The 21,055-nt window shown below is 37.4% G+C and overlaps 1 protein-coding gene across 1 annotated transcript in view; it reads left to right on the top strand.

The window, feature by feature from the left end:
• The window catches only part of TBC1D9B (TBC1 domain family member 9B), a 42,860-nt gene extending 21,934 nt beyond the window's left edge, over nucleotides 1-20,926 (top strand). Inside the window, exons 9-22 of the mRNA XM_081318320.1 lie at nucleotides 642-792; nucleotides 1,601-1,815; nucleotides 2,614-2,731; nucleotides 4,512-4,797; nucleotides 6,010-6,139; nucleotides 7,592-7,690; nucleotides 9,190-9,258; nucleotides 10,183-10,420; nucleotides 12,711-12,776; nucleotides 14,618-14,689; nucleotides 15,033-15,083; nucleotides 17,286-17,339; nucleotides 17,468-17,571; nucleotides 18,641-20,926. Coding sequence (XP_081174446.1) covers nucleotides 642-792; nucleotides 1,601-1,815; nucleotides 2,614-2,731; nucleotides 4,512-4,797; nucleotides 6,010-6,139; nucleotides 7,592-7,690; nucleotides 9,190-9,258; nucleotides 10,183-10,420; nucleotides 12,711-12,776; nucleotides 14,618-14,689; nucleotides 15,033-15,083; nucleotides 17,286-17,339; nucleotides 17,468-17,571; nucleotides 18,641-19,300 — 2,313 coding nt within the window. The 3' untranslated portion in view covers nucleotides 19,301-20,926. The remainder of the gene's footprint in view (nucleotides 1-641; nucleotides 793-1,600; nucleotides 1,816-2,613; nucleotides 2,732-4,511; nucleotides 4,798-6,009; nucleotides 6,140-7,591; nucleotides 7,691-9,189; nucleotides 9,259-10,182; nucleotides 10,421-12,710; nucleotides 12,777-14,617; nucleotides 14,690-15,032; nucleotides 15,084-17,285; nucleotides 17,340-17,467; nucleotides 17,572-18,640) is intronic.
• Nucleotides 20,927-21,055: the final 129 nt, after the last annotated feature.

Genomic DNA, 21,055 nt, shown 5'->3' with positions numbered 1-21,055 from the left:
AACTCATACTCTCCTAGTTTATAACCTAGCACCTTAACCAAACTAGCTGTTAGTAATGTGTTCATTAAGACATGTTTGCAATCATGTTTTAAACATCTAAGAAAGTTAACTTCTGAGATGGAGTAAAGTGCTAATCTGTGTTCTGACACAGTTGTAGATTGAGATCAAATTCATTTTACTGTATGCCAAACTAAATAATACAGTTCAAGAACCATGCTAGTATTTTCCACTCTAATTCCTTTTTTAATCAATTCAGAGGAAAACCTTTTTATATCATATTTCATGTATTTCTGTTGCAATATCTTTCTAAGTTGCTATTAGAGATCAATGTTTATAAATTACCAATAGAGTGAAAATGCTGCACTGGAGGAGAAGGAGAAAAATACTTGGAGCTGCTGAAGTTTCCAGTGGCTTGTGGTATCTGCAGCAAATCACAATGATGTCAGAATAACAACCTGCAAATGATGGCACCATCGTGCATATGCCACCATTATGTATTTACACTGTTACAAAATTCTGGCATCGTTGTGATTATGTATTTGTGATGCAAATATGTAAGTCACGGAATTTCATGATGATCATCACACCCAAATTATCATACCTCTCCCCAACATTCCCCTCTGTGCTTTTTTCCTCTCCAGGCAAAGGAGACAATGAAAGAAGAATCTTGGAATATTCATTTTTTTGAATATGGGAGGGGCATGTGTATGTACCGGACGGCCAAGACCCGTGAGCTGGTGCAAAAAGGAATTCCAGAGAGTCTTCGTGGAGAACTGTGGCTCCTGTTTTCAGGTGACTTTCTTGCTAAATGTGCACAATAGATTACTGACTTAAGGAGAAAATATTTTCCCCTGCTAAACAATTTTATAGTACGACTGCCATTAAAATGAAATTGCTCCCCAAACTGCAGATGGCCTGAAAAGTCAGCAATTATTGTTCCCAGAGCTAGAATTTCTTAGTTCTAAGCCAGTTGCTTCAGACAATTGTGAGGGGTTTTTTTCTCAAAGTATTTTTCTTTAGGTTTGCTAAAATGGGATGCAAAATAAGTACTATTCTTTAAAATATCCTTTCTAAATATATCATTCTTATTAACATCATGCATTTAGTTCTCAGTGTGAGACGGCTACAAAAGGCTTGATAATCTGCAGGAAAGGGACGCGGTGGCTCAGTGGGTTAGGATGCTGAGCTTGTCGATCAGAAGATCGGCAGTTTGGCAGGTCGAATCCCAAGTGCCACGTAACAGAGTGAGCGCCTGTTACTCGTCCCAGCTTCTGCCAACCTAGCAGTTCGAAAGCACGTAAAAATGCAAGTAGAAAAATAGGGACCACTACAGTGGGAAGGTAACAGCGTTCTGCGCGCCTTTGACGTCTAGTCATGCCGGCCACATGACCACGGAGACGTCCTCGGACAAGCGCTGGCTCTTCAGCTTTGAAACAGAGATGAGCACCGGCCCCTAGAGTCGGAAACGACTAGCACGCATGTGCGGGGGAACCTTTACCTTTACTTAATCTGCAGGAAATCTTTTATTTGTAGAAGCCTCAGCCTGAATCACATCTTGAGCGCAGTAGGCAAGAAAAATAATGTTTCTGTGTCGATATAGGGGCCTGGAATGAGATGGCCACTCACCCTGGGTATTACAGTGATTTGGTGAAACAGTCTATGGGAAAATATAACCTTGCCACTGAGGAAATTGAAAGAGACCTGCATCGTTCAATGCCGGAGCACCCTGCCTTTCAGAATGAACTAGGAATTGCTGCACTTAGAAGAGTACTAACCGCATACGCTTTTCGGAATCCTACAATTGGATACTGCCAGGTAAGAGCGATATTTCTGGGTTACTTAGTAGTTTGATGGCATTCCTTCTCACCACTTGGCCACAGTTTGAATTGGAAGGCAGTCTCTCCCTTCTTTCCTGGAAGGAGTATATTGCCTTCTTTTGAGCACTATTTGGGCACAGTTGAGCAATCTGTAGATTGTGTGGTTTTCCCCAGCCTCTGTTTTGTAGACTCCTTCCACCTTCATGCACTTCTTGAGAAAAAGGGATTCTACCCTGAAAGAGTTCTGGAGGAAGAGAGAGGAGGAAGAGAGAGGATTAGTGAGATCATATAAGGGCAGATGAGAATATCTCTCTTCCTCTTTCATTTCCCCAGTGACATTTCAGGAACAGGGACCTACTTTCTCTCTCTCTCTCTCTCTCTCTCTCTCTCTCTCTCTCTCTCTCTCTCTCTCTCTGTTTATACTGTTTTATTATTATAATATATTGGATAATATTTGGGTACAGTGGTGTTTATATAGTCTTGACTAAAGGTTATTAACAGATTGACGGGCGGCGCATTGACAAACTGTAAAATACATTAAAATGTTTATTATAGAACAAAGGTTTCTATCTTGTGCTTAATATTTAACACAAAGGTTTCCAGATGTACCTACTTTCTCCAAGTAGTTGCATAGAGCCAAGGATATGATTCTGAGCTATACAACATCCTCTTCATTTATAATTTATATCTGAGGCTCCGACAAATTGACAAGCTAACAAATACTTGCCTTTTTAAATATGCTTCCTACCCAATATAAACGGCTGTGTATATGCATGTTTGTCTTCATATTTGTCAGGCCATGAACATAGTGACATCAGTCCTGCTTCTGTACTGTAACGAAGAAGAAGCTTTCTGGCTCCTTGTAGCCCTGTGTGAGAGAATGCTGCCAGATTACTATAACACTAGAGTGGTTGGTAAGTCACTTTGAAAGCTGAGATTTATGCCGCAAAAGAATCTGAACAGTCAGAGCGAGAGATCTTTAGTTGCAAGATAGTTGGAGAGTCGTCTTTAGGACAAGTCGATGAATGTTCAAAAGAGCCTTGGTGGAGCAGTGGGCTAATGCCTCCTTAAGTAACACCAGCTGCCTGCAATTAGTGCAGGTTCGCATCCCACCAGGCTCAAGGTTGACTCAGCCTTCCATCCTTCCGAGGTAGGTAAAATGAGGACCCAGATTGTTGGGGGCAATAAGCTGACTTTTTAATAATGCTGCTTGGGGGGGGGGGGCGAAAGCCCTAATAAGCAGGCATATACATAGAATGAAGGCTATTGCTAAGCACATTGATTTGTGCTTAGATTGTAAGCCGCCCTGAGTCTTCGGAGAAGGGCGGGATATAAATGGGATTAAAATAAAAAAATAAAAATAAAAGATTAGCTTGCCATCAGAAGTTGTGGGTACTTGATCACTGGAGGTTTTTAAGAAGAGACCGGATAGTCACTTGTCTTAAATGGTATAAGGCCTCCTGCTTGAACAGGGGGTTAGGGTTAGAAGAACTTCAAGGTCCCTTCCAGCTCTCTTCTGATCGATTGAAGCTTCACTGATTGTTATATAATTAAAATACTGTTAGAACTGCACAGTTCAAATTAATCAAGTGAGCTGTCTTTTCATTTTCAAGTTTGGGTAAAACCATGTAACTGAATAATTATATATTATTCAAACTCCTTAAAAATGTTGCAGTGTTGAAATCCTCAAATTTTCATAGCCAATCTATTTATTGAGTTTCTGTTGTGATTCTCTCAAATTGTATTTCTGTAGGTTTATATCAACCCCATTTAATAATACTGTTTTTAATTAAAATAATAGGTAAATATCTTCTTGAAATCCAATCAGATATTCCCAAGCTTTCAGTATATTTCCACACCCTTCTTAGCTCTACATGAACTGTTCTCATCCTTATATTCTTTTGAGCTTTACCATATTATTTTTTGCAGTATATAAGCCTTCCTGATAAGATTTTAATCAACACTGAGTTGAAAAGTATTGTTTCTTTCCAAGTCTGCAAAAGATACCATCCTTTCAAAATAATTAAGGAGCTAGAATGATTATAACCTGGGGTCAGGCAATCTTAAGAATCTAGCAAGAAATTGCAGAGAATGTCAATAAAATCAGAAGTAACATTATCAGTATTCAGCAGCAAGAAGTATAGTGATAGTTTAGAAATGAAACCTAAATATAAAATCCTAATAATTTTATGAGAAAGAAGTTACTTTATTGTGGACAAATTCAGTACAGAATCTGCCAATTCAGGTTTCATCTCGCTGTCAAATACGTGGCGATAAAGACGCTTGAAAAATATTCTAAATCCGAAATGGTGCATCCTTCTTAAAAACAGATTAATATTTATCACCCTGTGTTTCTATTTCAAGAGATAATTTCCACTTAGGGAAAAACTGCAACTCAAACTTTGCGGTAGGATTTCATAACTGATGTTAATCACTTCCTTGAGGATAAGTAGTATACAGTGAAGCCAGTTTGCCAATCAAGTACTGACTATGCATATGTGGGCTCATTACAAAGTATTTATTTAATTAATTAATTAATTAATTAAATTTCTATACCGCCCTATTCCCGAAGGACCCCAGATTTTATTTGAAATGTGGTTTGGACAAATCAGCTCTTTGTTTGTAATGGAACCCTGTTTCACAATAACTCTCACAATACCACAGATAACACTTCTGTCTCTGTTGCCTATTCAGGTGCACTAGTAGACCAAGGCATCTTTGAAGAACTAACAAGAGATTGCCTTCCCCAGCTGTCTGAGAAGATGCAAGATTTAGGAGTCATTTCCAGCATATCGCTATCTTGGTTCCTCACACTTTTCCTCAGCGTCATGCCTTTTGAAAGCGCAGTGGTCATTGTTGACTGTTTCTTCTACGAAGGCATAAAGGTCATCTTGCAGGTATCCCTGGCCATCCTGGATGCCAACATGGACAAGCTGTTAAATTGCTGTGACGAAGGTGAAGCCATGACTGTCTTGGGCAGGTAGCTTTGTTTTTAATTTCAGAATTAAGCCGGGGTGGGGTGGGGGGACTTTCCATCTTCAAATGATAATCCTGTTTCAGCCAACACTGCTGCATTGTGCAAAGTACCTGCCAGTCAGATATTTCTGTATCATTACATATGTAAATAAGAAACCCATATAATACATAAATTGTGTTGTGCCCAATATCTCCTACTGCTCAAACCAAAATAGCCAGTAGAAAAAAGTACCAACTGGGGAATGTGCCATGTCTGCAGCAGCCAAAAATGGCTAACAGGAGTTGGACCGATTTCAGGCTTTGCTACGTCATCACTGCAGTCACCGCCAAGGTGTCACAAATCATGCACGATTCTGCTTGTGTCCAGAAAAAATGATAACAGTATTTTATGGTTAGAGCAGATAAATACAACGTTAGATAGCCTCACCTTCAGGCTGAGAATGAGAGCAGGGCCACATCAAAAAATATGTCCTGAAAAAATATAGTTTACAAGGGAACTTTGAGTTGCAGTTATGATATATACCAGTGATGGTGAACCTTTTAGAGACCGAGTGCCCAAACTGCAACCCAAAACCCACTTATGTATCGTCGGGTGCTGGGTGGGCATGGCCCATTGGGTGGGCGTGGCTGCGGTGGTAACGGCAGACTGGGTGGGACTAAAAAGTTCAATCAATCAATTCCAACTTTGCGAGATCTTTTTTTTCCCCGCGAGTTGAAATTGATTGATTGATTGGACCTTTTTTTTTGCATACGGCGGCAGAGGCCTAAAGCAAAAATGTTTTATAAAACCCAGCTGAAGGCCCAGGAGTGGGGCGATGGCACGCGTGCCCACAGAGAGGGCTCTGCGTGCCACCTGTGGCACACGTGCCATAGGTTCGCCATCACAGATATATACTATAGGCTTATATATGATTATTACATTTTTCCTTTATTTATCAGAGACCAAAATGCTTCAATATATACAGTACATTAATTATACAATAATATAGCATTACATTGTTATTAATATATAATTTAATTAGAATATATGAATGAATCAAATATCTTAAATCATAAATGTCATTTTAATTATTTTAATTTTAAAATCAGTTTCAGGTTATTGTGAAAGATTTCTTAGACATATATTTTATTAAATAAATTATATAGACCCTCCTGACCATAATCTTCAGATTATGCACTAATTCAAAATTCTGTACTGATATTTTATTTTTTGTAGGTACCTGGACAATGTGGTTAATCGGCAGAGTATTTTCCCACCTATTCCTCACCTCCATGCTTTATTGACGAGTGGGGATGATCCACCAGTGGAAATTGATATATTTGAACTTATCAGAACAGCCTACGAGGTCAAAATATAACAAATCTTACATTTTATTTTGGTATTTTAAAATGAATTATATACTGGCTTTGTAATATCTGTTAATCAAAGATATGTCTTTAAGCATTCATAAATTCAAGGTATGGAGTCACCTGTTGTTTTATGAAGAATGCAATAGATAAATCATTTAGCTGTAATTTTTCTTTTCTTAAGCCATTTTTCTTTTAAAACATATTATTAGTTTTGGTTTTTGGCTCCCTAAAGCAGGGCTTTTCAACCAGTGGTACAGGTACCACCTGTGGTACATTGGCACCTGGCAAGTGGTACGCGACCATCCTAGAAAAGTAGCGGGGGAGGGGAATGAGCTGAACCGGTGGCAGCACCGCGCAAGCCTGAGCGAGAGACGGCTGGAGCTGCAGGGCTGTCAGGGCTCAGCAGCAGCGTCAGGATCAGTGCCAGTCTCCAGCTGGAGCTCGGCGCTGATCCTGGCGCTTCTGCTGAGCCCAGAAGCGCCATTCAGCTGGAATGTACGGTCACAGTGTCCCAGGGTCATGTGAAGTGACCAAAACCTGCTGCAACCACCCAGCAGAGGGGAGGGGGAATAAAAACCAAACACCCCCCTACCCCATCCCCGCTGCCAAGCCTCAACAGAAATGCTCACAACAATGAAAACCTCAGACAGGAGGAAGAGCGCTGCCGGGCGGGCAGGCAGGCAGGCAGGCAGGTGTCTTGGTCGGCTGTGGCTTGGAGAGCACTTTTTTCTGTGCCATTGTAACTTTGAACAGTCGCTAAGCAAACTGTTGTAAGTCGAGGACTAACTGTACTTCATCATTTTCCCCCTTTTTTGCGGGGCTCATCAGGTTTTTGAAACCTTGCTAGGTGACTGGTGGTACTCGGATGTTGCCGTATCCTAAAAGTGGTACAATGGGTGAAAAGGTTGAAAAGCCCTGCCCTAAAGCCAATCCTATGTTTTCAGGTGGTTTTTACTGCTGCTACCATTGGCTAATATACAGTATCTTTTCTCTCTTCACTTTCCATTAGAACTTCCAAATCTGACTTCCAGATGAGTGCAAAGGGGGAGCAAAGAGATATCGAAAGTTCTGCCTCTTTGTTACTCTCTAGTGCAGTGTCAAACTGCTGGCCCGCGGGCCGGTTTCATCATACTGAAGCCGCACACCCCCCCATTGCCGGCAATGCAAAAAGAGACGTGATACATCATGACATGTCACGTGATGTGGCGAGTTTGACACCTGTGCTCTAGTGGCTTGGCCTATTTTTGCAGTACAAATCAATTAGCTCCATTTCCCCCATGGCTTCCAAACATGGTTACTGAGCTATCACTTCTACAAGCATTGCTTCATCATCAATGAAATAATTGCTAAGTAAAAGTATTCCATCAAATGAGTGTATGTTTTTCCCCCAAACGTGTGGTATTTTCTGTGGATTTAGTTATAAACCCCAGTTTTTATTTTCACTGCAGAAATTCAGCCACTTGAAAGCGGATGACATTGAACAGATGCGTTTTAAACAAAGATTAAAGGTAATCCATTCTTTAGAAGACACTGCTAAGAGAAGTGTGGTAAGTCATATCCATATTGTTAAAATCATGTATTAAGTTAACTGATTTTGTATCTCCTATTTGGAATCTTTGAGGCTAGGTTAAGCTAAATAATATAAAGAAGTAAATTAGATAAAGAACTACTTGCCATGTTATTCTTTATTTTCTACAGCAAGGTGTGTAGTGTGGTAATATAATGGTATGTCGTGGTATGTTGCTAATTTGAATATTGATTAGAAGTATTATCAATCTCCCTTAAGACCAGTATTAAGCTGAAGATTTTACGGCCCCAGCATTTGGCATAATTCTATAATTTTTGTTCCTTTCTCTTGCATTCTCTGCTTTTCCTGCTACCAATCCTAATTAATTGTTCCAGAAAAATAGAAAGTTTTTTTCTTCTGGCATTTTAGTCGATTCTGATATAGGTACAAATAATCCCCTACTTAAAGAGAGGCTATTCATAAGTCCATTTTGTTCTCAAATCCAATAAGTATAGAAACATGCTTAGTGCAATTCTTGCCTTAGATGAGGGGCAGCATAATACTAAAACCTGACAGCTTCTATAACTCCAACTTAGAATATTCTGGAAATCAGGAGAAGGATTAGTTTCAAGCACACTGCAGATGTATTTCCATGTGTCATGTATGCATTTAGCATGCTGCATATGTATTCCAATGTGCTATAAACTCACTCTTTCCTGTGTTCTCCTGTCTTATGAGTGCAGGCAGATTTATTTGAATCAGCAAAAGTTCGCAATGCAATAATTTGTTAGTAAAGTTAATAAAGCCAAATGAGGGTTGTTTTTTTCCTCATAAGGAGCATTGTGATTTCTTTTTTAAATTTTTATCCCATAACCTGTTGGCTTGAAAACATTCCAGTCTTTTTTATGAAAGCACCTTGACAGATTTACCATAGACTCATACTAGCTAATTTTCTGTCTTTATTTTCTCCTACTGAAAATGTAAGAGGAAATAGTGACCTTTCAATTCTCTGAATTGCTCTATCTGGGAATCTCAAGGGAAGAGTGGCTTTCACATTTTCTAGCTGCTGTTTTTGTCGTTTGTGGTATCCCTTCCCTCCAGATAGCATCAGATGTCAAGCAATTGTCTCTAATGCCCTTGTAGAAGTTTGACAGTGAGCACGTTAAGGATAAAAAAGCTGAGCGGAAGAAAAAATCGACCCATTTCCTGTTCCTGCTTCCAATTATAGTGCGCTGAGTGCAGGAAATACATATAATACTGTTGACCACCTTTTTTGTGCTTATTGACTCAGTTCAAGAGAATAGAATTGTTCTTTTTATTTGTTATTCAGTTTTTAGTTTTTAGAATCTTCTGATCTTACAGATCACTACCTCACAAATACAAGCAACGTTCTGTTCAAAATCATCAGGTTTTGTTGTTTTTTTACAAAAGTTACTTTGCCGTGCTTTTAAAAATATAGATTCCTCCTTTAATTAAATCTATTTTTCCAAAGTCCCAGCTGACAGAACTAAGATATATTTGCTGCTGTCATTTCTGCAGGTCCGAGCTGTATCTGGAGACATTGGCTTTTCTATGCAAGAATTAGAAGATCTTTATGTAGTATTTAAGGTGGGAGACCCTGGCAAAGCATTATCCTCTTTATTATTGCTGCAAGTAGAGATAAAGTATGCTTATGAAAACTTTAAATTACAGCAATGCCAGAGTCCAAGCTGGTGGTGTATTAAAAAGACTTTTATGTTCAGACAGTTTGGGTTTATTTTTGTAGTTGAGAAAACAGAGAAATTCAACAAAATTAAAAGGGATCTTATTTTGTTAGGCTGATTCAGCTTTTTGTTTAGTTTAGTTTGATTTTGTTTCATTACATCACATCCTGTAATGCTAAAAAAATACGTAAGATTTATTTAGTTTTTCTTTGGGGAAAAGAGCAGTATTTCAACCAATCTCCAATCATAGATGCAACTTCTGAGGAGCTGGGGACAAAATACTTTGCCTTGACTTCTCTCTGTGTTTTGTTTAGAATTAGCAATGTCACATAATAGTCTTTCTTACTTAACAAACATGAATTCCTAATTTTCCAAATGCAGAGGTCGAAGACTGTTGTGCTTTCAGCCAAGGCCTTTCAAATTATCACGGTTAAAGAAAAGCAGTAGAGTGTTCCTTACGGTGTTAAAACAAACATTTCAAAGGCTGTAAAACTTCCAGAAAACCCTATTTTATTTCCAAACTGACTTCCTCCATTATTGAACATTTTCTGCTTGGTTCTGTGTGCGAATTGATAGGATTCTTTATAATTATCATTTTCATTGTCTTGCATGTTTCAGAACTGATTAAAGGCCATATCTAAACCTTTAAGTTATATATTCAAGGCTTACAGATTAAAAGAAAAGTACCACTCACTCTCTCTCAGCCCGACCTCGCTCACAGTGTTGTTTTGGGGAAAGAGGAAGAGGAAGCTTCTGTATGTTACTTTGAATTGTACATGATAAAGGCGGAATGCAGATCTAGTAAATAAATCATTCGTTTTGTTTATAGGCAAAACACTTAATGAACTGTTACTGGGGAACTCATGCTTCAGCTACTCAACGAGACCAAAGCCTACCCTACTTAGAGCAGTACCGCATCAACCTTGAACAGTTCAAAGACTTGTTTGCTTCCCTTACACCTTGGTCTTGTGGACTCCACACACCAGTGCTTGCAGAAAGAATGTTTCGACTTCTGGATGAAAACAAAGATTCTCTTATCAACTTTAAAGAGTTTGCAACAGGCATGAGTAAGTAGCTTTTCTGAAATAGTATCTAGTCTTATATGTTAAATCATTGTTGAAAAGTAACACAACACTAGAGTTGTGCAGCTGTTTGGATTTCAAGTGGAGGGGTCTTTGAGCTGGGATTGAGACTGAGGCTGTCCTTACCAGTGGCTGCACTCTCTACAGATACAGAAAATTCTCGTTCTGTATTGCCACCCAGTGGTCATCTGGTTCAGGTATAGCAGCCCCAAACAAAACTGCAAAATTCAATGACAATTTCTTCCTCGCAGGGTGGATAAAAATAATAGTTTTTCTGACCATTTTGTCTTCTACTCAGAAATCAACCAAAGCTACCTACAGTTTTAAGCTATTTGTATAATACCTGTATTTGACTGATAGAAGCATGAATAGGTATGGTCTGACTCAAATTATTCAAATTATTCCATTATTCAATATAAGCTTTGGACAAGCTGGTGTCTCTCTGCCAAATTCCTTTATCTTTATAGTTAGAATACTTACTTATTGATTGCCTGTGATTGCTATCTATCAACAAATCTATTAAACATTATTTTTTCGATCTTGATATAAGCAAAAAGTCCGTAAACCAAAAAATGGTTTATTTTACCCCTGATCAAATAAAATAAGTTTATATCCCTTTCTTTTGTTTCTAGGAGTCTTAATATTTAATTCAATCAATATTGTCACAGAATTTGATTTCTTTTGAATTCTTCTTGATCCCATCACACAGATTTCTTCAAGGCTTCAACAAGTCTGTTTTTTTTAAAAATCCAATAAGAAAACATTTTCCAGACCATTCTCTTGGTTTATCCTTTGTATTTCCCTTTAAATTTTTTAAGCTTCATCCAGTTTTATTTATAAATTTGTCATTTTCAAAATCATTTTCTTGGCCTGCGATTTGTAGTTCCACTTTGCATAGTTTTTCTTTCTTGCCAGATAAAATTTGTTACACATCTGTCGTCCCTTCATCTTTTGGACATAGTTTATCCACAGAAGCAGACATCATTACCAACAGTGTTGATATTGTAGTTACTAATTTCTGGCTCCATTCTTCAACAATCTCCTTTAACGTTTCCAATATTATAATCTTTTGTGTCATTTTGTGAGTCCTGATGTTATCTGAAATCAAGAATAGGGTTGTATTTTTTTCCTTCTTCTTAGAATTTTTAGTCCCTTGTCATCTATTTTCTAAAATCATGAAGTAACTTATCTTTCTTATGGCTTAAGAAATAGCCAAGATAGCCAAAATAAGTCTATTTTCCATGAGAAACCATTTCTTTTTTATAGTTAATTCTAAAATCTTATATGTATGCGGGGAAGGGAGGGGAAATCATTTGGCAAATGGTAGCAGCTTGCAACCTTTCTATCTACTTCCCCACTGACTTTCTGGGGAACTAGCAGAGAAGATTACAGATTGCAGTCACATGTTCAGAGGTTGCTTGGTAACGGGATGTAAGTGTGAACAGACTTCTGAGCACCCGTGTCACAGTCATATGACTGTGGAGTGGGGGGCGATGTTTTACAATGGCTGGAAGTGCTTGACGGACCATAAAGCACCTCTTCTGAGCCATGGTAACTTCAAATAGTTGTTAAATGAGTAGCTGAAAGTTGAGGATTACCTGTAAACCCATCTATAGCTTGGGTCTTTATTATGGAAACATTTTCTCGAAGTAGAATTTGCCTGCTCCAAATGGCCTATAGCCAGAGAGAGAATGGTCTGGCTATCAATCTAAAAGAACCTAGGCAGGTTGGAATCCATAGAATGCCATTCCCACTATTGGCCTCTCTCTCTCTCTGTCTCTCTGTCTCTGTCTCTGTCTCTGTCTCTCTGTCTCTCCTCTCTCTTCTCTCTCTCTCTCTCTCTCTCTCTCTCTCTCTCTCTCTCTCTCTCTCTCTCTCTCTCTCTCTCTCTCTCTCTCTCTCTCTTCTAGAGCAGCATGCCCCCTGCGATCAGGTGTGCCTCTGTATCCAATGGTTTTTATTAATACTACTTACAATGTTCTGTTTACTGTGAGATTTGTTAATGGTGATTTTATGGATGTTTTAATTTCATAGACTACAAGCCATCTAGAATTGCTAGAAGAGGTGGCATAAATATATCGATGTAAATAAATAAATGAAAATCATGTTGAGAGAAAAAGCATAAAAAAACAAGTTTTAATCTCAGAGATAATCGTAGGAATAGGAAAACCTTTTCTAGCTAAACTTGTACATCATAGTTATTAAGCATAAGAATCTGAAAAAAGCTATCTAGGAATACTTCTAAAATCTTAAGTATTTCTTTTGATCCCAACAGGTGGAATGTATCATGGTGATCTGACTGAGAAGCTGAAACTCCTTTACAAACTCCATTTGCCTCCAGGTGATCCACTGCTTTCACACTTCTGGGAATTAAAGATTACAAATTTCTTAAGGCTTTTCTACTAAATTTACTAGACTGATGGTACATATAAGTGGTTGCAATATTCTACCCATAAGAACATAAATAATACTCCCTATTTTAGTATAGGTATGCAGAGATTTAGTGTACATAGGTAGAGAGGCTTTCATTTCTCCATCCACACTCAAATTAATGAAAAAGCCCATTGGCAGAAAAGGCTGTGTTTTCTTTATATGCTTTGTTAAGAGATGGGCCTAGGTGAGTTTAACCATTGTTTCTTCACACAATAGTTAGGATTGGCCCATTACCATAAAAAGGAAGACAGAATTATTCTATGTACAGAATTTAACAAATGACATGTAGCCCCAAGACAGCTTTTAATTATTATATATATTTGCCTTGTAAATCTTAATTGACTTAATTTGTATGAATTGATGATGTGGCTATTAGTGAACGTACTCATTAATATATTCATAAGGCATAGGGCTTTCTAGTTTCAATTTTCTGTGAGCTTTTTCATCCCTGCCTAATTTTAATAGTTTTGCAGAATGATTTGTACGTATTGGCTAAGTGCGTGGGTTGTTGGGTTTGTTTCCACTTATGTCATATCTTTTTGTATAGAAAGGAAGATTGTCTACTGTAATGTAGACAATGCCTCTCTTTGGGTGTGTAGACCTATTAAAATTGTGGAAATATTCCGAAGACTGTAATGTAGTGCTAGTGTTGGAAGCCCTGATCACCATGTGAAATACAACAGTAAAACAGGCAATTGACGTGAGCACTTTCTAACATGCTCCTCTCTTCACAGACTCCATTTAGCTCCTGAGTATATATCTGAGCTGAGGGGAGGAAAGTAAACTGGGAGATTATCAACATTTAAGTAGAAGAAATTTTGTTTTAAATTCAGCTAAAGTATTAGTAGTCATTGCTTACTAACTGCCTCAAAGGTGCTTTTCCAAAAGGCAACCAGACTTTGTTTTTCTTTGAAAATGTTTTGTTTCTCATCCAAGAAGCTTCTTCAGTTCTGACTGTGTAATAGCTGAACTAGCCCATTTTCTAGAACAATTCATGATTAATGCTTAGCTTTGACATAGTAACTGCCTATAGAATTATTTTCATTGGAAGAAGGACCCTGTTAATACTTCTTGTTCTTCCAGCAGCTCGTGGCCAATATAGTCTTCAAGAAAGATTGTCCTTATTAGGTGTGCAATAAATTTGCACTAAATATTTGTGATAAATATTCTAATTGAGTTATGCTGTGTTGTGGCTCTGAAATATTTCAGCCAGTCTGAGCATTGCAGCCAAGTTAAGACATGTAAAGCCTAACATCAATTCTACATTACCCTGAAATTACATTCCCTGGAGAATTATCAAGGTTAATTAGGGCTGCTTTGTTTTTGTTTGTTTACATAGTTAGAAATTGCCTTAAATAAATGTAAGAGGTTACTACCTGAACAAATAAAAGCAGCCTTCACATTCTGAAAAGGCAGCTTTTGTTCCTACAGAGTTCCTCTTTCTCCTACTACCCACTTGTCTCTCCAGTGCTGTTTCAGAACTCCCAAATCCTCCAGAACAGATTTGAAGGGTGGACAGAAAAGTTGTGGAAGCAAAAGGAGAATCATTTAAAAATCCCTCCTCCCTTTTTTGTTTGTGGAAGTTTCTGCTGGGTCAGAGAGCCTTTTCTGAGTGGAAAGATTCCACTGGATATAAGCAATTGACTGAAGTCCATTACTGTAATCAGAGATAGATATATAGAGCTACCCTAAGTAATTCCTAAGGAAACAAGAGTATATACATCCAGTAACGGTTTTCTCTTTGTATAGCTTTCAGTTCAGAGGAAGCAGAGTCTGCTCAGGAAGCTACAAACTACTTCACAGATAATAATGCTACTGAAGGTAAAAATGAGAGATTTTATCTACTAGGGAAAGTGGGTATGAAAACAGAATTGAAGCCAAGCAGAATTTTCTTATTTCCTCTTCCATCAGAATATTATCCCACAACTGCTCTAGCTTCTGTCATGGCTTATGGTAATGATTACTTGTATATGAAACCTAGGTCAGACTAATTATCACTTTTTTTTCCAGCCCAAGGTACTCAAATCTTGCTCAACTCTTGTATAACTTGTTTCTTTCTTGGCTTCTCTCTGTTGTTCTATATTTTGACTTGCACTCATTCCTGAATTTCTCCCTGTCCTCTAAAGCCCTTCTTCTTTATTTCTCTCTTCCCTTTGCTCTCCAGTATCTCCTTTTGTCTCAGAACTGGATCTCTTCCTACGTTGTGATTTGCAAGGTTAGTCTGAACAACTAAGACAGGCTGCTGTTGATGTGCTAAAGTGACCTGCTTAATATAAAATGAAATTGCTTCAGAATTTCTTCAAGCCACAGATGTTACAACTAAACCATCAGCCATAGTATTTCATTTCCTTAGTCATCTCATCCCCCTGTTTCTAACCCATTGTGCACAAACCACTTTGAAAATTAATCTGACAGTAGTGTACAACCCAGCAGCAGGGAAGCTGCAAATCATTGGCCAATGTTCCAAAGCTAAACAAAAAGCTTTTAAAAATGTTTTCAGTATAAAATATTATATACTTGTGTTCATTCACAAAGACGATTCTGCATCTCTTTTTTGATGTGTGTCCCGACAACAGAGATTCCATCTCATCTGAAGTCCACTGCTGAGGCAAGTGAATCCAAGTTAGTTGACCAGTAAAGTGCCCTTTCCCTGCTATCATGATAGGAGACTCCCTTTCAGACAGTTCACAGTGCATGGAAGAGGTGTTTTGACTTCAGCAGTCTGCTGAGCTCCAGTTGGCCTGGTAGATTTACAACGCAACCATGCCCTTCCATCCATCCACTGGGCTCTACACTCTGTGGCCATTTGTGTTATGGCGGTCAGAAAAACCTGTCTTGGGTTTAGAGATCAGAATATTGATCTTATCCAAGACCAAATGCAGGCTACAAGGACATTAGCAAAAAGTGAAATTTGCAAAGAAAATCAGCTTAATGTCTAATGTTCAAGTCGTTGCAATCTTGGCTGAGACATCATGAATCAACTGTGACATCCCTTGAAAGAAAAGTTAAGGTATCTCGTTTGAAAATACAGAAATCTCTGTCTGATCATCTGAAGTGAACTCTCTTTTTTGCTTGATCACGGAATGTCAGTGATGATGAGTCTAACCCTGTTAACTTCCACCTTCTTTCCATTGGAGGTTTTTTAAACACATACACTCCCCGATGAAAATCACTCTTTAGTTTGTTCCACGTATTTGGATTTACTTTAAAAAAACTCTCAAGTGCTTGTTAACCTCCAACTTGGGCTCCATTTGTTGTAATGAACGAGTTGCAGGGCATGATTCCCCTTTTTTCACCACAAAGCTCAAGATCCTGTTATGGAGGAGATTCTTTTATGCTGACATGGAGCAATGCAGGGAAGGGGACCTTCTCTTACCCCCTGCATGGATGATCTTTTATTGCATTTTATTGGGAGCAGTGTTTCCAAATGCTTCCAGGTGAAAGCATTGAGATTTTTTTCCCCAGAAGGAAATGCTTTTATTTCAAACTAGGTTTTGTGATTTACTCCATTTTTTTCCTGCTGATCATTGTACACTTATGATATTGCAGTCTTTTTTTTTCCTTTCCTTGCCATGTCAAATATGTGGCTGAAGTAGTTTCTTCTTCCAGAAGACCTTCGTACTGTTTTCTTCATATAAACATTTATATTTTATGGATCATCTGGTACAACCTTTTATTTTCAAAAATTAAGAATCAGGCTTTCTGGGATACCCATACCATATATCGTGTTTTGTGCTTTGTGTTCAGAGTCTGATAATCAAATATCTTATATCTCTAAAGATTGTTTTTATTGTATTTAGGGGTGCTTTGTAAGAAAGGACTTCCCTGATCCCATTTAAAGCATATCATTAAAAAAGGGCACCTGTTTGTGACATTACATTTCATATTAATTGAACTTTTTTTATTAAACCCTTTATTTGTATCTAAAATCTGTCCTACCATTACACTGTTGCTGTATTCTGAATTTTAAAATATCCGGTTACTGCTTATTTTCTGGGGTTTTTTCTCCCATTTAATTTCTTTTCATAGTGCATTTTAAAAATTAAATGATAAAAACAATAACCCTGAACAAAAAATATAAGTAACCCTTTTTAAAAAAATTCTAAGTCGAAAGTTTTTTGCTTACAAATATTCAGTTAAATTAATTTCCCATTTGTAGTTTAAAAAAGCAGAACCAGCTTTTAAAAGGAAAAGCCGTATTCAGGGCAAAGGAAATTGAGTTAGCGACCTCACCTATTTTTAGCCTGTTGTAGTTTTTTTCTACAGTAACCACGGTAGTCTTTCCTTAACTTTGATCCGGAATCTTCATTACATGTACTTCAGTCTAGATGCAATATTAGGATAAACATTTATTTGTTCTGTCATACCCTGCTTCTAATAAAAATAACTTTTATTCTTAATGTGCTTGATTTTATAGAAACAGATGTTCAGGAAGATAAATCAGGAAGAGATGGGGAATCCAAAGATCAGGGTAAGAAGTGTTCTTATTGATGGTAGTTTCCTTACAGATGTCCTGCTCTAAAAGAAATCCCTGGGCAATGCTGACATTACCAGAGTTCATAATATGCATTATTTATATTGAATTAATCTTCCTTGCAGAGAGGGGCACAAGTCCTCATGATTACAGATACCACCTGCGAATGTGGGCCAAGGAGAAAGATGCCAGAAAAGAAACAATCAAAGATCTCCCTAAGATGAGTCAGGTAGAAAGTTGCTGGAGAATCTATGGATTTAAAATGGTTTCTTTGAAGGAGAGATTTTTAGAACGTTAGACCAAGCTAGAAAGTTTGAATACTTTAGTGTAACTTTTTATTGAGTTATCTATGTCTGTCTGTCTGTCTGTGAAGTATTGTTCACTTTAAGGAAAATTGTCATGTTATCAGAACTAAGGAAGAAACTGGAGTGATTTCACCTGTGCCATGTTTGAATAATATTACTTTTGAAAGATAATTTGTTATAGAGGTGGGAGTTTGAAGCTAGAATTTATTTTCTTTTTTGCTCTCTCCCTCCCTATAAAATGGATTGATAAAGCATGCCCTTACAAGGATTTGGACTCAACATTTGCATTCTGTAAAATTCTGGAATGACCAAAGCAATCAAAAAGTACCGGTAGCTTCTTTATTTAGAGATTATTTTAACTCTTACATCAGGATCACCGAAACCAGGATAGAAGAGTTATATTGAAACAATGCCAGATACTAGGACTGTGGTAATAGGAAAAATGAATTAACATCTTGGTTTAGTTTTTTAGCATTACAAATAAAAGATTCCAAGCAAAGTAGATTCTATACATGATTATATAAGAAAACAAGGTGCACAACTTGTGATTATGAAAAATAGCTTTAAACTCATCCCAATCAAAAATGGAAGTACATTTCAAAGTTAAAAGTCACCAAGCTACTCTGAAGTACCTCCATTCTAATTGTCTAAACCAGAGGACTTTCTTACAAAGTGAAAATATTGTTTATTTTATCATTGGTTGATGAATTTGACCAACAAATATTAGAGTTAAATGCCCACTCATGTGGCAGTACATATAAATACGTTGCCACTATTAGTAGGTATTTCTGTTCTGGATCATTAATATGTAACAATTGTCTACATTTTTACAGTGTGAATATCTCAAATGGAAATTTAATATGCTGTTGCTGGGATGTTAACTTGAGAGGATTAAGAGAGCATCTACTAGAATTGGACATTAGCTTTGCATTATCCATTTGAAGATTTTTCACCTTATTAATTGCTATCATATGTTTCTTTCTTTCTTTTAAGGAACAATTTATAGAATTGTGCAAGACCCTATATAACATGTTCAGTGAAGATTCTTTGGAGCAAGAACTGTACCATGCCATTGCCACGGTTGCCAGCCTTCTTCTACAGATTGGGGAGGTTGGCAAAAAGTTCTCTAATCAGCCTGCTAAAAAGGACCCTGCAAGTAAAGAGTCTCCGGCTTCTGATCAGAGTCAGAGTTCCATCCTAGAGCAATATTCTCAGACTACTCCAGAAGGCAAAGCTTCTGGGGATATTCAAACTGAGAAAAACCAACAGGAAAATCAGATTTTTGTAGATGGAGGAGGCGAAGGTCCAGGATCCCCCCTACAGTTGTTTTCAGATGATGAAACTAAAGATGATATGTCCATGTCTTCGTATTCTATGGTCAGCACAGGCTCCTTACAGTGCGAAGACATTGCGGACGATACAGTTCTAGTTGGTTGTGAGGCAGGCAGCTCAGCTGCACGATGTGGCAGCACCATTGATACAGACTGGTCCATCTCCTTTGAACAGATCTTAGCCTCGATCCTTACAGAGTCAGTCTTAGTAAACTACTTTGAGAAGAAAATTGATGTTACAGAGAAAATCAAGGAGCAAAGGAAAATTGAAAGGCAATTCAGTTCATCCAGTGATTATGAAATCTCCTCTGTATCAGGTTGAACTTGGGGAATAAGTTGAAAGTTGGGCAAGAGGCAGGAGGTCTAGGAACCTAATGGATGGACAGGGTTTTTTTTAAACCAACATCAGTAACTATGCATTAATTAAAGAAACTGAGTAAGGGGTTTGTCGTAGTGATTCTTTGATATGTGCACTTCCCTGGAGGATAACCTGCTTGCCAAAATAACGTTAAATTCCTAAAAGTATGAAAGGATAGAACTGAATAGCTTGTCAGCTTAAAATTACTACAGTAAATTATGCATGTGTGCCTCTGCTTGTCTTTCTTCAATGCAGCTTAATTTCAGGCACACCTATGCTATACCTCCCTTTGCTTTGGGTATCTTCCTAATTGTTTAGAAGTGTACCCTTGCTTTCTATCTTTTCCCTGCTTCTGTGTGTCCTGACGCCAGCAATTCAAAATGCTGTAGATATTTCTACCCTGCCTAAATATACCTTGCTAGGAACTGATAATGCAATGGAGTAACTTGTTAAATGTAAATATGTTGTATTCTCTTACTCTTGGCATCTTGCAATTCAAAATGCCCCAGTGTCTTGGGACAGCTGGTTTCTATCCCAAGTGATTCATTAATATTAATCAGTACAGTACATAACTTTCAAAATTCCAAAGACAGATATTTACTAATATCTTTTAGCCCTTTTTAAACTCTTCAGTGTCATGTTCAGTTTTAATTTCCCTGAAAGGAGTGTAATAGCCATTGAGAATGGAGCAGAGTAAGTAGAATTTCACAGTCCTGAGGACCACAAGACGCAAAAGACTTAACTGTCTGACTTTAGGCTGTTTTATTGTTTCTTCATAATTTGAGATAGTACATAGCCTGAGCTCATAACTTACAGTCTGTTACCTTTGATTGTTGGCATAATTAGAAAGCTTGTGTAAGTCATGTTTTTCTCTGTGATTTGAAGTAAGTCTAAATAATTTTCTTTTGTTTGTAAATACATGCATAGGAAATGCAAATGTAAATATATAACTTGCTATGTGGTGACTCAAATGTTGTACATCATTTGAATTGCAGTACAGTGGAAAGATTGCAATTGTATATGTAATGTATATTAATAGGTGAAGTTTAGATCACCTTGTGTTCTGATGACGTAGTATAAAATATTCAGATACAGGACCCATCCTCTACAAAATTATGTGTGGATTGGAAGAAAATTGGAGCTCCATTTTGGATTGATAGCTTCCCTATGGGAAGGCATTCACTCTCAAGAAGCATTGTTTGTTTATATTTGTATACATGCTCTGTACACTAGTTGCATGAGTTAAATTTAAATTGTATAAATGCCATGTATGGTAATTGCTGAGCCAGCCATTAGTGTTGTCACATTGGCTGTTCAGAAGGAGAAAAGTCTAAAGATCTTGAATATATGTATCCATGGAATATACCAGTAGGTGCAATACCCAGTGTTATTCTGATTGTGGCATATTCTGTATATTTCTCAAATTTCATATTCATATATCTGAAAGCAGAAAATAATGACATTAGCTTTTACTAATTCAATAATTTATTACCTTTTAATTATATATACGTACACACACAACATACATGTAATTTTACATTGTTTTTGTCTGATCAATCATGTATATATTCAATAAATGAATCAGTCATAGATTTGTTTTCATTTTAGTTTATCATCAGATAATCTATTTAAGATAACTTGTGTTCCACATTTCATTTTTCAAATACATTGCAAAAGCTCTGAAAGTACTTAAAATAAGAACACTTAAATCGTGACTTA

Source organism: Vipera berus, assembly GCF_964194415.1.
Source record: "Vipera berus genome assembly, chromosome: 2".
In the NCBI taxonomy this organism is placed as follows: Eukaryota; Metazoa; Chordata; class Lepidosauria; order Squamata; family Viperidae; genus Vipera; species Vipera berus.
Note: the sequence above shows the minus strand (reverse complement) of the source record. Positions and strands in the feature narration are given on the sequence as shown.